The sequence below is a fragment of the Melozone crissalis genome, unplaced genomic scaffold (genome assembly GCF_028551555.1).
Source record: "Melozone crissalis strain CALT ecotype California unplaced genomic scaffold, PUWL_Pcris_2 ptg000062l_1, whole genome shotgun sequence".
NCBI lineage: Eukaryota > Metazoa > Chordata > Aves > Passeriformes > Passerellidae > Melozone > Melozone crissalis.
Window position 1 is genome coordinate 1,019,276 of NW_026535840.1, and position 14,554 is coordinate 1,033,829.

A 14,554-nucleotide genomic window follows, 5' to 3' on the forward strand; every position below is an offset into this window, starting at 1 on the left:
CGGGCAGCCCGGCAGTGTGGCGAGGCGGGCGGGCAGCGCTCCGCTCCCGGTGCCGCCGCCGATCCCGCTGCCGCCGCCATGCCGCCGCCCTCCCTCCTCCTCCTCTCCTTCTTCCTCCCCGCGCTGCTGCTCCGCCGGGCGCTGGCCGCCGCAGGTAAGGGGGGGGCACAACTTTGGGGGGCTCTGGGGTGGCCGGCATCCCCCCTAAAAAGTTCGCTGCGGTTGAGGTGCCCGGCTTTAGGACGCCGAGTTGGTGTTTTTATTTCTTTAATGTAAAGGTGGCGGGGGGATGCTCCAGGGGAGGATGATGCTGGCAGGGGGATGCTCCGGTCCGGGGGGGATGATGCGCTGGGTGGCAGCGCTCCCCGCTCCGGGGGGATGCTCCGCGGGGGATGCGGGGCTGGCAGCGCTCCCCGCTCCGGGGGGATGCTCCGCGGGGATACGGGGCTGCTGGCAGCGCTCCCCGCTCCGATGCTCCGCGGGGATACGGGGCTGGCAGCGCTCCCCTCTCCGCGGGGATGCTCCGCGGGGATACGGGGCTGCTGGCAGCGCTCCCCGCTCCGGGGGAGATGCTCCGGGCGATGCGAGCTGCCAGCGCCGCTCCCTGCCCGCCTCGCCGTGCCGCTTCCTTATATTTCTCTCTCTCTCTGTGTGTATATATATATATATATTTATTTTTCTTGGCAAAAGCAAAACAAACCCAGCCCTGTTTTGTAGTAGCGCCGGCTGTGATTTCCCCGGCAGGTCAAATAAGTAACTATTCAGCCTGGATTTTTTAATATTTTCTTTTTTTTACTGATTATTATTATTATTATTAAATCTGCATTTTTATAAGCTGAGCGATTGATGGCCGGGCAGCCGAGTGGTCTTTTCCCTATGGCTGTTCAAAGTTTCCTGTGCGCAGCCCAATCTTGTGATTGAGATGCACTTAAATCCAGCCCTTCCGTTAGCAATCCCTGCCACAGACGAGAAACAGAGGCACGTCTCTCCTGCTGCCCTCTCTCGTTAGGACTCCTGACATCAAACTCAGCCTTTCCTCCGTATTTTCCCCCCCTACATCCACTCCTCAACTCCTGGACATCCTCGGCACTTTGTCCTTTGTCATCCTCCGGCGGTGGCAGAGCACAGCCGCCCGCGTTTATTCTCCGCGCGTAAAAAGGTGTGCTCGAGTGCAGAGCTCGGAAGGGCAGCCCTGTAAAGTCTGATGGTTTTTTCGGAGGCTGGCAGAGCCCGTGAGCGTGTCGGGCAAGGTCGTTATCCCGCCGGGAATTCGGGATGTGTCGCTGCCCGCAGCTCCCGGCTGCGAGGGTTTGAGGACGCGTCGCGAAGCACAGATCGCTCTTGTTAAGGAGTTGAAAGCGTCTCCTGACGAGCTGATTTTCTAGGAAAATGAACCAAGCCTTCTTTTCTGAAGCGTAATTAAGGTGACGAGGAATTTTTCAGGGAGGGAGTCTAATTAGATTAATATTTTTTCCGCCTCCGCCGCACAAAGATCCAGTGTGTTTCGGCAAATGGGGAACAGGAACGGCACTATTGACTTCTCCAGGGGCCCGGACCTTGCTGCGGCAGCGTCCTCCTGCCAGAAGGAACTCTCTGCCTCGGTGGCAAGGGAGAGGTTCGAGAGCTGGCAGCGGTGCCGTGGGGATGGACAGCGAGCGACCCGGGCGCTCTGCACAGCGCCGGGGCTTTGGGAAGCCTGGATGAGCCAGGCTGGATTAGCCAGGCTGGATTAACCAGGCTGCTGTTGGCCAGGGTTTAGCCAAGCTTCCCGTGGATGCTGAGGGGAGCTGGGGGGGATATCACTGTGTTCATGCCCGGCTCTGTCCTCTGTGCGAGCCAAGTTCATGCAGGGGTTGAAATAAAACTGGGCAGGAGGGAGGGAGAGAGGGAGGGAGGGAACGGAGAAGGAAAAAAACAAGTTCAACCTGACCCACCTGGCTCAGTTTGAGTCTGGGGAGCTCTCTCAAGGCACCGTGCTGCTAATCTGGCATATGTACATGTGTGTATAATAAAGTTTTTAGCCGGAGAGCTATAATTAGTGTTTCTCCAGGAGAGTTGTGTAGTGGTGGCATGTGATGGTGCAGAGGAGGGAGCTGAGATGGGTGCTCAGCCCTGGTGATCATCCACTCCCTTCCCCATCCTTGCCTGGCTTTTAGGGAGAGGCAGAATTGTTTTTACCCAGAATTGTTTTTACCCAGAATTGTTTTCACCCAGAACTGTTTTCACCCAGAAAACAATTTTCTCTTTCAATAACAAAGAATGCACATGTTGTTTGTGTCGGGTTTTGCAGTGTGGGGGTAGAAGTGTGGTTTTGGATGGGGTTTGAAAGCCAGAAAGCATCTGGTCCACTCATCCATCCCCAGGAGCGCTGCTGGGTGAGGGAACCCAGCTCCCAGCGTGTCCCTCAGCCTGGGGCTTTGCCTGCCAGGCTGCTCTGCAGGCTTCATCCTGCTCCTCTGGGTAGGAAAACAATTTGGGGTGAGGATTTGGAGCTTGCTCGAGGGTCTTTCCCCGTGGGGCTGCACAGAGGCTGCAGGAAGGCAGCTGAAACCCAGAGGGTGATGCTGGAGGTGGGGACTCGGCTGATAAAGGTGTTTTTGGGCAGCTGTCATCCTGCTGAAGGAGCATCCTTCCATCCTTCTGCGCTGCCAGCAGCAGGAGAACACCCAGGGCAGGGGGTGGAGGGGGGATAGCAGCACTGCTGTCCCGCAGCAGCATGGGGACATGGGTGGCAGGAGGCTGCCTGCCTGCTGCTGCCAGCCTGAGCAGATGGCTGGGGAAGAAATAATGCTCCTGGACCTGTTGCCTATCAAATCCTGCCCTTTGGAGGTGGAGGCTTGAGGACAGGGGTGTGTGGAAGGATCTGCTTGGGGTTTTTTATCTCCTCCTTCAGCTGCTTTGTTGTGGGGCCCTCTCTCTCTCCTTTAGAAGCCGGTGCTCTCTGTGCGTGGTAGCAGCAGAGGGAAATACTGGAACAACAGCAACAAAAATAGGAGAGAAATAGAAAAAGACTGCTTTGGAGGGGGCAGAATCACTTGGAAATGGTAGTTGTAGGGGGCAGGGAGGAAATCCAGCTTGCCTTTACTCTGCTTAGAAAGCAAAAGCTGACCTTGTAAGGAGCTTGGACGGTTCAGCTGTGTCCTTCATCTCTGTAGGGTCCCCTGGGTCCCTGAGGTGCTGTAGATGCTGATTCCCTTTCCATCCCTGTCCTAATCCAACAGGAATTATATATATACAAATATGTAAAAACCAGATCTGTATTTTGGGTCAGTTAAGTGAGCCAAATGCTGCAAGGAGCTCTGCTTCCCTTCCATTTCCAGCAGTGGCATCCCCATGGCTTTCTCCCTCCCATTGGGATAATCCTGGCAGCCCTGTGGTGTTTTGGAAGAGTCCTGAGCTGGGCAAAGCCAGGCTGGCAGGCCAGTGCCAGGCCAGGAATGCTGTGAGGTGAGGACAGAGGGGCTGTGTGGAGTCTGAGGAGTTCATTATAGCAGATGTTGGTGCCATAAAGCCACAAGTTCCTGCTGTTTCCTACTCATTTAGATCTTCCCAGCTTTAGTGATGCTAATGCGAGTGAAAACATTTCCTGGGAGGCCTTGGTGGGGGGGGAGATAAATCATCAGCCCATTCCCTCTGCCCCCTTCCTGCCATCCCACCCATGGGAAGGAGGGATTAACAGGGGTGCAAGGGATGCCTGAGCCTGCAGTGGCTGCCATCAGCTCATCCGTGGCAGTTGGAGGCCCACTGGCTCCAATTTTGGTTTTCCATAATGTACAAAGCTGTAATTTGCTGTAATCAGTTGTATTGTGCAAGCCACCCCTGCCTGTGAGTCACAGCACGGTGGTGGCACCGAGCTGACACAGCCCTGGCCCTTGGGATGCTGGGCTCTGTGCAGGGGATCTGGGTCTGCTGAACACTTCCAGGAGGGATCAATCTCCTTAAGATATCCCTCCTGGAAGTGTTCAAGGCCAGGTGGGATTGGGTCCTTGTCCAGAGCAAGGTGTCCCTGTCTGTGGCAGTGGGGCTGAAATTAGATGAACTTTAAGGTCCCTCCAACCCAAACCAGTCTGTGACTCCCTTCTGTTCACCCTGGGCTGAGGGGAGCCTGAGTGATCCTTCCCTGGCTCTGCCAGAGCTTAATGAAACATTGTGTGAGCTGTATCACCCAAAAACAGAGCCTTTGTGGTGAACCAGCAGCTTCTGAGTGATGTCTCCCCTCACACTAGGCCAGAGCAAATCCTGTGACCTGCACTGGGGCTGGGAATTCACCCTGGGCTGAGGGGAGCCTGGGTGATCCTTCCCTGGCTCTGCCAGAGCTTAAGGAAATGTTGTGTGAGCTGTATCACCAAAAACAGAGCCTTTGTGGTGAACCAGCAGTTTCTGAGTGATGTCTCCCTTCATACTAGGCTGGAGCAAATCCTGTGTGACCTGCACTGGGGCTGGGAATTCACCCTGGGCTGAGGGGAGCTTGAGTGATCCCTCACCTTGGGCTGAAGGGAGCCTGGGCAATCCTTCCCTGGCTCTGCTAGAGCTTAAGGAAATGTAGTGTGAGCTGTGTATCCAAAAAGCAGAGCCTTTGTGGTGTCCCAGAATGAGTGAACCAGCAGCTTCCAAGTGATGTCTGCCCTCACACTACGCCGGAGCAAATCCTGTGACCTGCACTGGGGCTGGGAATGAGCAGCTCTGGCTTGGGAGAGGCAAAGAAAGCCCAGAAAGCTGCTCTGATATCTGCTTTCACACCAGACTTTCATTAAACAAGTAAGAATTTGGCCATCAGTCCCCAGCAGAGAGGGGCTGAAACACGAGGAGAGAAGACACCGAGGCCTCCAAGGATGCTCCAGCCAGGCAGGCAGGGGAAGGAGGCCTGGCACAGCCCATGGGAAGGTGGGATGCAGAGCTCACACACCACACAAACACATTTTATTCCTCTCAGGCTGTAGGACACCCTGCCTCTGCTGAGCATGGTGGTGAGGTCCCTCCCCAGGACCTGTCTCGGTGGCAGCCCGGAGGCCTGGCTGGCTGAGCCCCCTCAGGAACCCTCCATGAATCCTCCCTCTCCATCCCTGCAGGCCTGGCTGCATTTTTACTCAGTAAAAATCTCACTTCAGGAGTGTGGGCTCGCTGTGTTCTTCTCCCTGCACAGAGGGTGATGCTGTTCCTCAGGGTCCCAGCTGGGGTAAATAAATAAAGCATTTCTGCCCTCAGACGGGGCAGCCCAGAGCAAAGCATCCCCAAGGCTGCTGCACCGGGAATCATTTTTGAAGCCTCCTGGTTTTTCCGAGGCCTGACTCACGGCACAGGAATGTGCTGGGCTGGCAGCCCCAGACCTGCTCCTCAGCCAGGGGAAGAGCTGCTGCTGCTGCTGCTGCCGTCTCCTCCTCCTCCTCCTCCTCCTCCTCCTCCGGAGCCCATTCCCCATCCCAAACCGCTGGGCTGGGCTGGTAGCAACCACGTGTTTGCTGAGCTTGGATTTTTAGGGGATTTTTTTCTTCCATCCCTCTCCTATTTGCCTTTTTTTTTTTTTTTTTAAAGGGGCTCAACCTCTTTTTTAAAAATTTTTTTAATTTTTATTGGGCTCAGCACCTCTGCTGAGGGAAAGGCAGAGATCAAACGGCAGCCAGGCTGGGAAAAGCTGGGTGAAGCCATGCTGGAAAACGAGGAAAGGGAAGGGAAGCAGGAATTATTTAGCACGGGGCTTGCTCCAGCGTGTCCTGCACTCTGCCTTTAATCTCCTGCAAGTCCCTCCCTGCCTCAGCCCAGGTCTCCTCTGCTCCCTCCTGCCTGGGCTGGCTTCTCCCACTCTTAGGGAGGCTGATCCCCGTTCCAGAGGGCTCCCCCAGACCCACACAGGTGGGGTGTAGCTGGGTCAGGCGTGTAGTGAAACACCTGGGCTGGTGGGGAACACCTGGGCCTCTTCCCTGACTGGTGTAACTGGGGGGGTGTTGGAGCTGTAAGCTTTAAACCAAACTCCTGATGGCTGGGGGGGTGTCCTGGTCAAGGGACAGTGGTGACAAGTTTGTGTTTCTGCAGGCAGCCCGATCTTCCTCTGTGGAGAAAGGGAAGAAGGATGAAAGCAAAGCAAGCCCCGTGTCACCACCATGCTCAGCACAGGCAGGGTGTCCTACAGCGTGAGAGGAATAAAATGTGTTTATGTGGTGTGTGAGCTCTGCTTCCATGGGCTGTGCCAGGCTCCTTCCCCTGCCTGCCGGGCTGGAGCATCCTTGGAGGCCTCGGTGTCCTCTCTTCTTATGTTTCAGCCCCTTTCTGCTGGGGATTGATGGCAAACTCTCACGTGTTTAGTGAAACATCCCCTTTTCAGCTAATTCCTTGCTGCAATGAGGAGGAATCACCAGGTCCCAAGCCTTGGGAATGGCTGTGAAGCCACGTGGGGTATGAGCATGGGGATGGCAGTGGCACTGGAGGCCCAAAATTATCCTGTGACCATGGCACTTGTGTTTATCCAAGGGAAATATAAATCAGGAGCTGCATCCCACTGCTTGATCTGGGTGGATGTGGCTGACACAGTCCCCCAGCATTTAAAAATCAAACGGTTTTGAGCTATTTTTCCTGTTTGGCCTTGCTTGCTATGTAAGTTCAAGGCAGTGCTGGTGTGTTGTGTTGTTTGTTGTTGTTTTTTATACCCTGGGAGGTGAAGGACACAAGTTGAGACACTCACTATTTATATTATTACTGAAGAGTAGTAATATAGAAGTGAGCAGAGCTTTTCTGTCCTGGAATTCAAGGTCTGGGCTGTCCCTTTCTCCAGGGGAGCAAGTCCCTTCAGGAAAGCAAGAAGACCTTGTGGATTTGGGGAGCGTTTTGTGCGATACCTTGTGCACACACACACTACAGCACAGCTGCCCTCGCTTCTCTCCCCAAGTTATTCCCACATCTTTTGGGAATAGCAAAGGAGGAGGAAAAGGGCTTTGTACCACGAGTGATCCCTTCCCAGCTGGAATCCCCAGGGCTGTGAGCACAGGCTGTCAGCCCTGTTGTGGCAGAGCCAGACACAAAAGTCACATCCCGGCACCTCTCCTGCTTCCTGGGGGTCCTGCCAGTGTGGTTTGCTTCAAGACCCCATGAATAACCTTTGCTCCCCTCCTTCACAAGCCTGCACCCAGTGCGAGAGCTGGGGGATTGTTTCCCTTTGAAAGAGCGTGGAAAATCTCATTTTGGGACGTTTAATGCCTATTAGATCCATCTGCCTCCCTCTTGAATGCAGGGAGAGCCCAGGACATCCGAGATGGGTGGGCTTGGGGGCTCTGTGGGAATGATGCTGGGGGCATCAGCTGAGCATCCCTGCAGGTACAGGATGGTACAGAATGCTAGAAAGCGGTGTGGGGAGTGGAAAAAGCTTCTCTGGAGGTGGGGAAGTGCTCTTGGAGCTGATGTTGCTGCATGTGACATCATTTTTGGGTGCTTTGTCTTGTGCTAGGGATGAGGTGCAGCACACCTTGATGTGTTGAGCCAAAGGCTGTGCAGGTAAAGTGTGGGTGGGAGATGGGGAGTGCTCCTTCCTGGAAGGCACCCTGGTGCTCCTCACCAGGCATCCCTCCCTGATGGAGCTGTATGGAGGGAGATGTGGTGGCTCTTCAGTGATGGGAGGTGAGAGCAAGGTTCTGTGCACCCAGACTTTGTCCTGCTGTTGCTTTGTGAGTGTTTCCTTCTGTGGGGCTCCTGTCCTCCCCAGGGGCTGCCACTGCCATGGAAGTGACCCCTGCTTGCCCCCTTTGCCATATGAACAGCGTTTAAACGCCTCTACAGGTCCCATTTAGCCACTAAAACGGGTCAGTTTGGGCTGGGTGTACTCCTGGGTGTACCTGCCCCTCCTGAGGCGGATGCAGGATGGAGGGATGGGACATTGCCAGCCAAATCCAGGCTTCCCTGTCGGGTGGCTTGCAGAGGTGTGAGGCTATTAGAAGGGTTGTGCTGCACTGTGCAGCGTGGGAGTTCTCCTTAGGCAGGAGGTTGCAGAGCCCAGGAATTCCTCAGGACACATTCCTGGGAGGAGGGACACGCCTGGGTTGCAGCAGTGCCCTCAGAGCTCTCCAGGCTGTGAGGTTCAGGGCACGCATGAGGGCATCCACAGCAGTGGCTGAAGGCATGAGGTGAAGACTTGGTTTCACTGACCCTCCAGTGGACTCTCATGGTGTCTGGGAACTGTAATTCCTGCTGACTGCTAGCTGGAGGACTGGAGCAATTGGGATGGAGAATAATCCCATTGCTGACAAGGTGGTGTTCAGCCAAAGGTTGGACTCGGTGATCCTGAAGGTGTTTTTTAACTTCCATGATTCATACCAGGGCTTTGGAGGGTTTAGCGGAGATGGATGAAGCAAAGTTCTTCCACTGAGTTGATGGGCTGTGCTTCCCTCCCATCTTCAGGGGGTCTGGTTGCCCCTTTTGGGGTCTGTGAGCAGGGGCTGCTCTCCCCCATGGGCCGTCCCCATCCCACGCCATCACCCGGCTGCCTTATTGGCTCCATCTGTTTGGGTTGGCTTGGAGAACAGAAGGGAGGGTGTTTTCCAGCAGCCAGAACGTGGTTGCTATTTAAAACAACAACAAAAAAAAAAAAAAAAAAAAAAAAAAAAAAAAAAGAAAGAGAGAGAGAGAGGAAAAAAAATTGCGGTCTGCCGCCTGCTTTTCGTTTCGTCCGTGGAGCCGAACAAGCGTCCCCGCCCTCACCTGGAGGGGCATCTCTGAGGGCTTTGCAGGGCCCTGCAAGCCAGGGCAGTAACTAGTGCTGGTCTCAGGGAGGATCCTGCAGTGTGGCCCTGCTCTCTGCCCCGGGGCCGCTGCTGCCTTTGGGGTGGCCGCTGCCCAGCTGTGGGATCCCAGCGCCTCCCTCCACCCCTGTTTATCCCAAACAAGGGGTGCAGCCCTTGCCTCCCCGCTGCCACGGCTGGTTTGGCAGTTGCTGGAGGGTGCTACGGTGTTCCTGCACTGGAATATTACTTTTGAAGGTTTTTCTTCCCCCTTTGACAGATGTGAAATGTAGAGACAGGCTTAAAATGAAAGCACGGCTCCCAGAGTCCAATTACACAGCAATTAGAAGTAATCAGCGGTCTGGGTCGCTGAGCTGGAGAAGGGGTTCATGGAAGGGTTTTCTCTGCCAGCTTATCTTGGAGAAGCTTAAATGTCCTGTCTCTTCTGCTGTCTGGGCCCTGGCTGGGGGGCATCTTCACAGAGTGGGTCAAGCATTGCTGGAAATCTGAATTAGGTGGGATTAAGCTGTTCCTAGAGCTCCCAGCTCCTGGCTGGGGCTGTGGCATCCCTACCCTGCTCCCTGGGCTTTCCCCTGAGTTCCATCAGTCTGTGTTTTGGGGCATTTGGTGACGTGGTGTCACTGCTGGGTGCATATTGTCATTCCTGGGGCCCCTCTGGGCTGGAAAAAGCAAGAGGAGGCGGCACTTGGGGCTCCCCTGCCAGCTCCATCCAAGCACGTCCCCCAGGCCTGCAGTTCCTGCCATCCTCCCCTGTCTTTAGGAGGAGGTGCTGACTCAGTTGTGGAAGCAGGTTTTCCTGCAGGATGTCTGATTCCCCTGCACATCATTTTGGCTGCTTTTCTGCAGCAAGTGCCTCCTTCCGCGCTCCGGCGTCGGCGCTAACGGGATTTGTTACAGGAGAGGGGATTTGGCTGGGGAGCTGCTCGGGTGACTGGGATCCTGAGTGTGATGGAGTGGGGTGTGGGCTGCCAAGGGCTATAAAACTCTTTTCCTCCCCCTTTTCATTCCCTCTTTTCTTTTTTTTCCCCCATGTGTGTCTCTGCTTTATGGTTTGCTACTGGTGAATGACTCAGTTTGGATTTAAGGACTTAGAGCCTCGTGGCTAATCCCTATCCTGGCTTGTGGATCCTTTGGATACCCTGATATATATAAAATACATATGATATATACGTGTGTGTATATATAAAACAAGGCATCAAGGCACTTATTTCATAGTTCTAAAATTTATACACCAAGATAAAAATGCTGGCTGTGCCCAAAGCTGGAAAAGCAAGATCCAAAAGCCGAGAAGAGGGTTGGGTTTTGCTTGGGCTGAGCAGTGACTAACCAGAGCTGAGCTTTTAAAACAAATGCTTGGGATAAACTGGTTATGCAAACCGGGGCGAATTGGGCAGGTTCCTTTGTAGTTTATAGCAAAACCCCGGGAGTGTGGGGCGTGTTGGGGCCGGTCCTGCCGGGGATGGAAAAACCCACACGCCGGCTTTGCCGATGGGGTCGCAGCTGACGGGGAGGGATCCTCCGGGATAGGGAGCAGGGGAAGCCACAGGTTCAGCTCTCTTCAGCTAAAACCTTGAGTCACACCGGTCCTAAACACAGAGCAGGTCAAAAATAGATGGCTTTTCTGCCTTTTTCAAGTGTGGTTCTTAATACCCGCTCAGAGGAATCCGTGCTGTGCTCGGCTCCGAGGAGCTGTGGGGCTTGCTGGTCCTGTGCTGCTGAAATTCACCAGTTCAGAGGATTTGGGGTTGTTTTTTTGCCTGGGACATGCAGGTGTGCCAGCAATGCTCTGCATGCCTTGGGAAGGCTGTCAGGCTCATAGACCACAAGGCTTCTGGTTTCCATCACAGCCGCCGCTGTTTTGGCCAGGGGCATCCATCCATCCGTCCGTCCGTCTGTCCGTCCCACAGCCCTCCCAGGGCTCCTCTCCAGCGCGGTGCTTTGAGGACACTGGGAGCAAGAAGGGGCTACAAGGCCCCTTTGGGTGGATTTTTAACTCCACCCAGCCCCGTGGGCTGGGAGAAGGTGATGCCTGTCTTTTTGGAGAGGCAGGGTAATGCTCCATAAGAATCCCACTTGCTGCTTCCTGCTGGATCAGGCTTCTGGCTCAGCAAAGACCAGCTTAGGCTGCCACAGTCATTTTGAGGGGGGAAAGCCTGCCTGCTGGATGGAGCAGAAAATTAGATGAAAACTGCCTAAGAGGAAAATAAAAGATGATTTTTTGAATGCAGGAAGGGGAAAAGAGAAGGTGAAGTTGCTGCTTAACCCCTCTGAGCATTTCTGGACCTGTTCACCATTCCTGCATCCTAAAGGATGCTGTTTCTGGCTCGTGCAGAGGGATGAGGTTGGATGTGGGGCCCTGTGAGAAATGGATTTGTAAAGAATTTTTAAAATTTGATAGAAAGCTTACACAGTCTTGTACATTTGTATGTAAGCATTGAGATAAAGTGTGTTGACTTAGGAAGGTTATGGAATAGAGATGATGTTGAGCGAGGGATTGAATAAGAAATAAGTTTTAATAAGTTTTAAAATATGGCTTTGTAAAAATATGAAACTAAATACTAAATACTAAGCTAAAATATTAAACTGAATACTAAACCAGGACAAACAGATATTTTAGAGAATTAAAATTGTGAAAGATGTGTTGTAGTGGGATGATGCGGGGTAAAAATACAGGTGATTGGTGTTAGAAGTAATAGTGGTGTGGTAAAATAAAATCTTTTAAAACATGTCTCAGTTTCCCCATCTCTGTAAAAGCTGGGAAAACCAACAGGACCCCAGTGTTCCCAGGCTGGCTGGGGAAGGAAAATGTCCCCATGTCGAGCGAGTTCTTGCTGCGCTGCTCCCCCCTGCCTTTCCCTCTCCACTGGCTGTGTTTTCCTCAGTATTTATGGCCTGGCTGGGAGGAAGGGGACGCTCCAGCCGGGCTGTTAATGACCCCTGCACGGAACAGCAGAGCCCACTTAGCAGTCTCGGCCGAGGGGTTTTAGTGCAGCCTCTCCCCTTCCCTCGGCGAGGGATGGATGGCAAGGGCTGCCAGCACCATTCCCTGCTCACAGAGAACAAGGGCTGGGGTTTGTGTGCCACGGGGAGGCGGGGGAAGGAGCCTGTGGAAAGTTTAGGGGGGAGAATTCAAACCATATGTTCCGCCCAGGGTCGAGTTGCAGAGCTGAAACCAGCAGGGAAGCCAAAGGAGCCGGAATCCTGCAGTTTGGCTGGGCTTTGCATCCCTGTAGGTGTGGGGGGGATCCAGCATGGCCTGCTCAAGGATGGTTTTATAAAATAAACCCTCCCTAAAAGATGATTTGGGTCCCATTCCTGGCACTCTGCTGTCCTGTGTGTTTTGCACTGGGGTCTCCAGGGCCGTTTCCAAGCCTTGGGGCTCCTCTAGATAATGCTGGGAAGAAGCTTGTCTGGGTTGTCCTGAGTTCATGGTGTGTACAGGTTTGATGGGAAGTCGAAGGAAGAAATTTCTGCCAGAAAGGGAGTGCCTGCAGCTCGCTGGAAAAGCAAGGGTGATGTGCCCTGCACCAAGGCTGTCCTTGTGGTCTCTTTCCAGCTACAGAGAGGAAAGTCAAAGTGGAAAAAGTTATGTGCAGGCAGCTTGTAGAGTCGTACAGGCATCAGACCTGAGCAATCTGAGCTGGCTGAAAGTGCTTTGAAAAAGAAACCCAGAAGCAGGAGAAGCACCGAGGTCTCTCAGTAAACTTTTTGAGCTGGGAGATCTCTTTTGTTCCCCAGACTAAAGGCATGGAGACAATATCTGATTCCCCAGCCGGCTCCACGGAGCTGTTTGCAACCTGTCAGCTTGGAAACCATCTGCTCACAGCCCGTGGGGACTGTGCTGTATGTGGGACACAGGGGGAGGGAGGCTCTGCTGTGACCCCCGTGGGATCCAGCCCCTCTGCACCACCTTGTCCCCTGACCCAAGGGGAGCTCCTGTGCCTAAAACGCCAAAAATCCCCATGGATTTATCTTTGGCCTTGCTGGATTATTTTTTGTTGCTTGTTTGTTTGGGAAGGGGGGGAAGTTTCTTTTTTTAGCTTCATTTCCTAAAAAAAACCCCAGACTTTTTTTTTTTTCCTTATCTGCCGTGCTGTTTGCATGTCTGCATCCCTCTCCCTCTGACTCAGAAGAAGATGTCTCGTAATTAAGTGCCTGTCTGATTAGGAAATTAGCAATAAAGTTTTTATCTAGCGTGGTTGGCCAGTGAGAGGGATCTATTAATATCCCACTTTAAAAAAAAAACCAACCCCAAAACATCAACAGCATAACACTTGCCACCTACTATTGGGGAACACAAATGCCATGTGGGAGGGAGGATTTGGAGCAGCACATCCATGGGAAACAGGCTTTGCTCTGCTGCTTGGGGGACCACGGTGTATGAGCAGAGATGGGGCACCTGGAAATCAGTGAAGGATTGAGGAAAATGCTGGAAAAACCTTAGGCAAGGTGAGGGAAGTGCTGAAGGCCACTCTCAGGGCATGGCAAGAGGCACTCGTTGGCAGGTGACCTTAATCTGAAGGAAATGATCCTTTGCTAATGGCGTTTGAGATGGAAGGGGAAGCAGCAGAGGAGCATCCCACGCCTGGGTCAGCAGGGAGAGGTGGGGAGGCCTCCTTCCACCTCTGGAAGAAATCACCTGGCACGTGGGATGAGGGGCACTGATGGCAACCACGGGGCCCAGAGGCTGGAGGAGTTTGGGTTGTCACAGACTCGTGGGCCAGGATTATCCTGCAGCTTTGGTTTTCATGGGTTTGGGGAGCAGCAGTTCCTGGCCCCTCCGAAAATGGAGCACCAAGAGGAAGGATGGTGGGGGGAAGAGCATCCTCCACTGAGGTGGTTTCAGCTGCTCCTGCAGGTGCTCAGGGAGTCCCCAGGGTTTGGTCTGGCTGGTGTTTGTCCCTTGGGCAGTGCCACAATAAGCCTGGCTCTTGCCTCACTGGGTTTGGGACACTCCAGCTGTCCAGGAGATGCTGCAATCCAAGAGGAGCTGAACCTGAGGGAGGATGGGTGATGAAAGGAGTCCTTGTCCTATTGCAGACAATATTGCAGAGTCCCCTGGGTTTTAAACCACGTTCATTTCAGAGACAGGCTCTTGATGCAGTTCAGGAGAAGGCTTGGAAAAGCAGGAGGAGGTTCTCAAGGAGCTGGTAGAGACGAGAACCTGGAGCTAGGAAAGCTGAAGTGCGCTTTCTTCCAGCACCAGGATGTTTATTGCAGATAATTCAGAGAGATGGCATCTCTTTTGATTTAAAAAAAAAAAAGAAAAACAACCTCTATTTTGAGACTGCTGAGAAAGTGACTGCCCCTTGTGATTTTTCACAGCTGAGATCATTTCTGGCTGAGTGAATCCACTCTGGAGGTTTTAGGCTCGATGTGTATGGGTGAGCTCAGAATCTGAATTTTTATGGGGTGTGGGGTGGGGGTAAATCTCAATCACTTTGAATCAAAAAGAGGACTTTCATCCACTTTTGGGGTGAACTGTGATCTGGAGCTGCTGTGCTGTGAGGGAAAACAAGAAACGAGTGTTTGCCGAGAGCACATTAGCAAAAGCTGGAAGGAATTACTCCTCTTTTCAGAAATAGGTAATGCACATCATTTTGGGAGACACTGAATTTCACCAGTGCTTATTCAGGCCCAGATTCAGTCTGTTCCCTGGACTGCAGAGAACTTGGGGAGAAGAAATGAAGTCCGAGGCAGAGCAGGCTGCCTGTGGGAGGGACTGAGGCTCCGAGCAGGCTTTAATTTCAGCGGTACAGCAGTGTAATAGTGTTGTTTATAAGCTTCTCTTGCCACATGAAAGCAACGTGGCATTATCCTGCTTGGCCCTA

The 14,554-nt window shown here is 53.2% G+C and overlaps 1 protein-coding gene across 2 annotated transcripts in view; it reads left to right on the forward strand.

Annotated features, from left to right (window-relative positions):
• The first annotated feature begins 58 nt into the window (after window positions 1-58).
• UNC5B (unc-5 netrin receptor B) overlaps window positions 59-14,554 on the forward strand; it is a 59,556-nt gene continuing 45,060 nt past the window's right edge. For both annotated transcript variants that reach the window (XM_054288376.1, XM_054288377.1), the window contains exon 1: window positions 59-154. In XM_054288376.1, coding sequence (XP_054144351.1) covers window positions 79-154 — 76 coding nt within the window. In that variant the 5' untranslated portion in view covers window positions 59-78. The remainder of the gene's footprint in view (window positions 155-14,554) is intronic.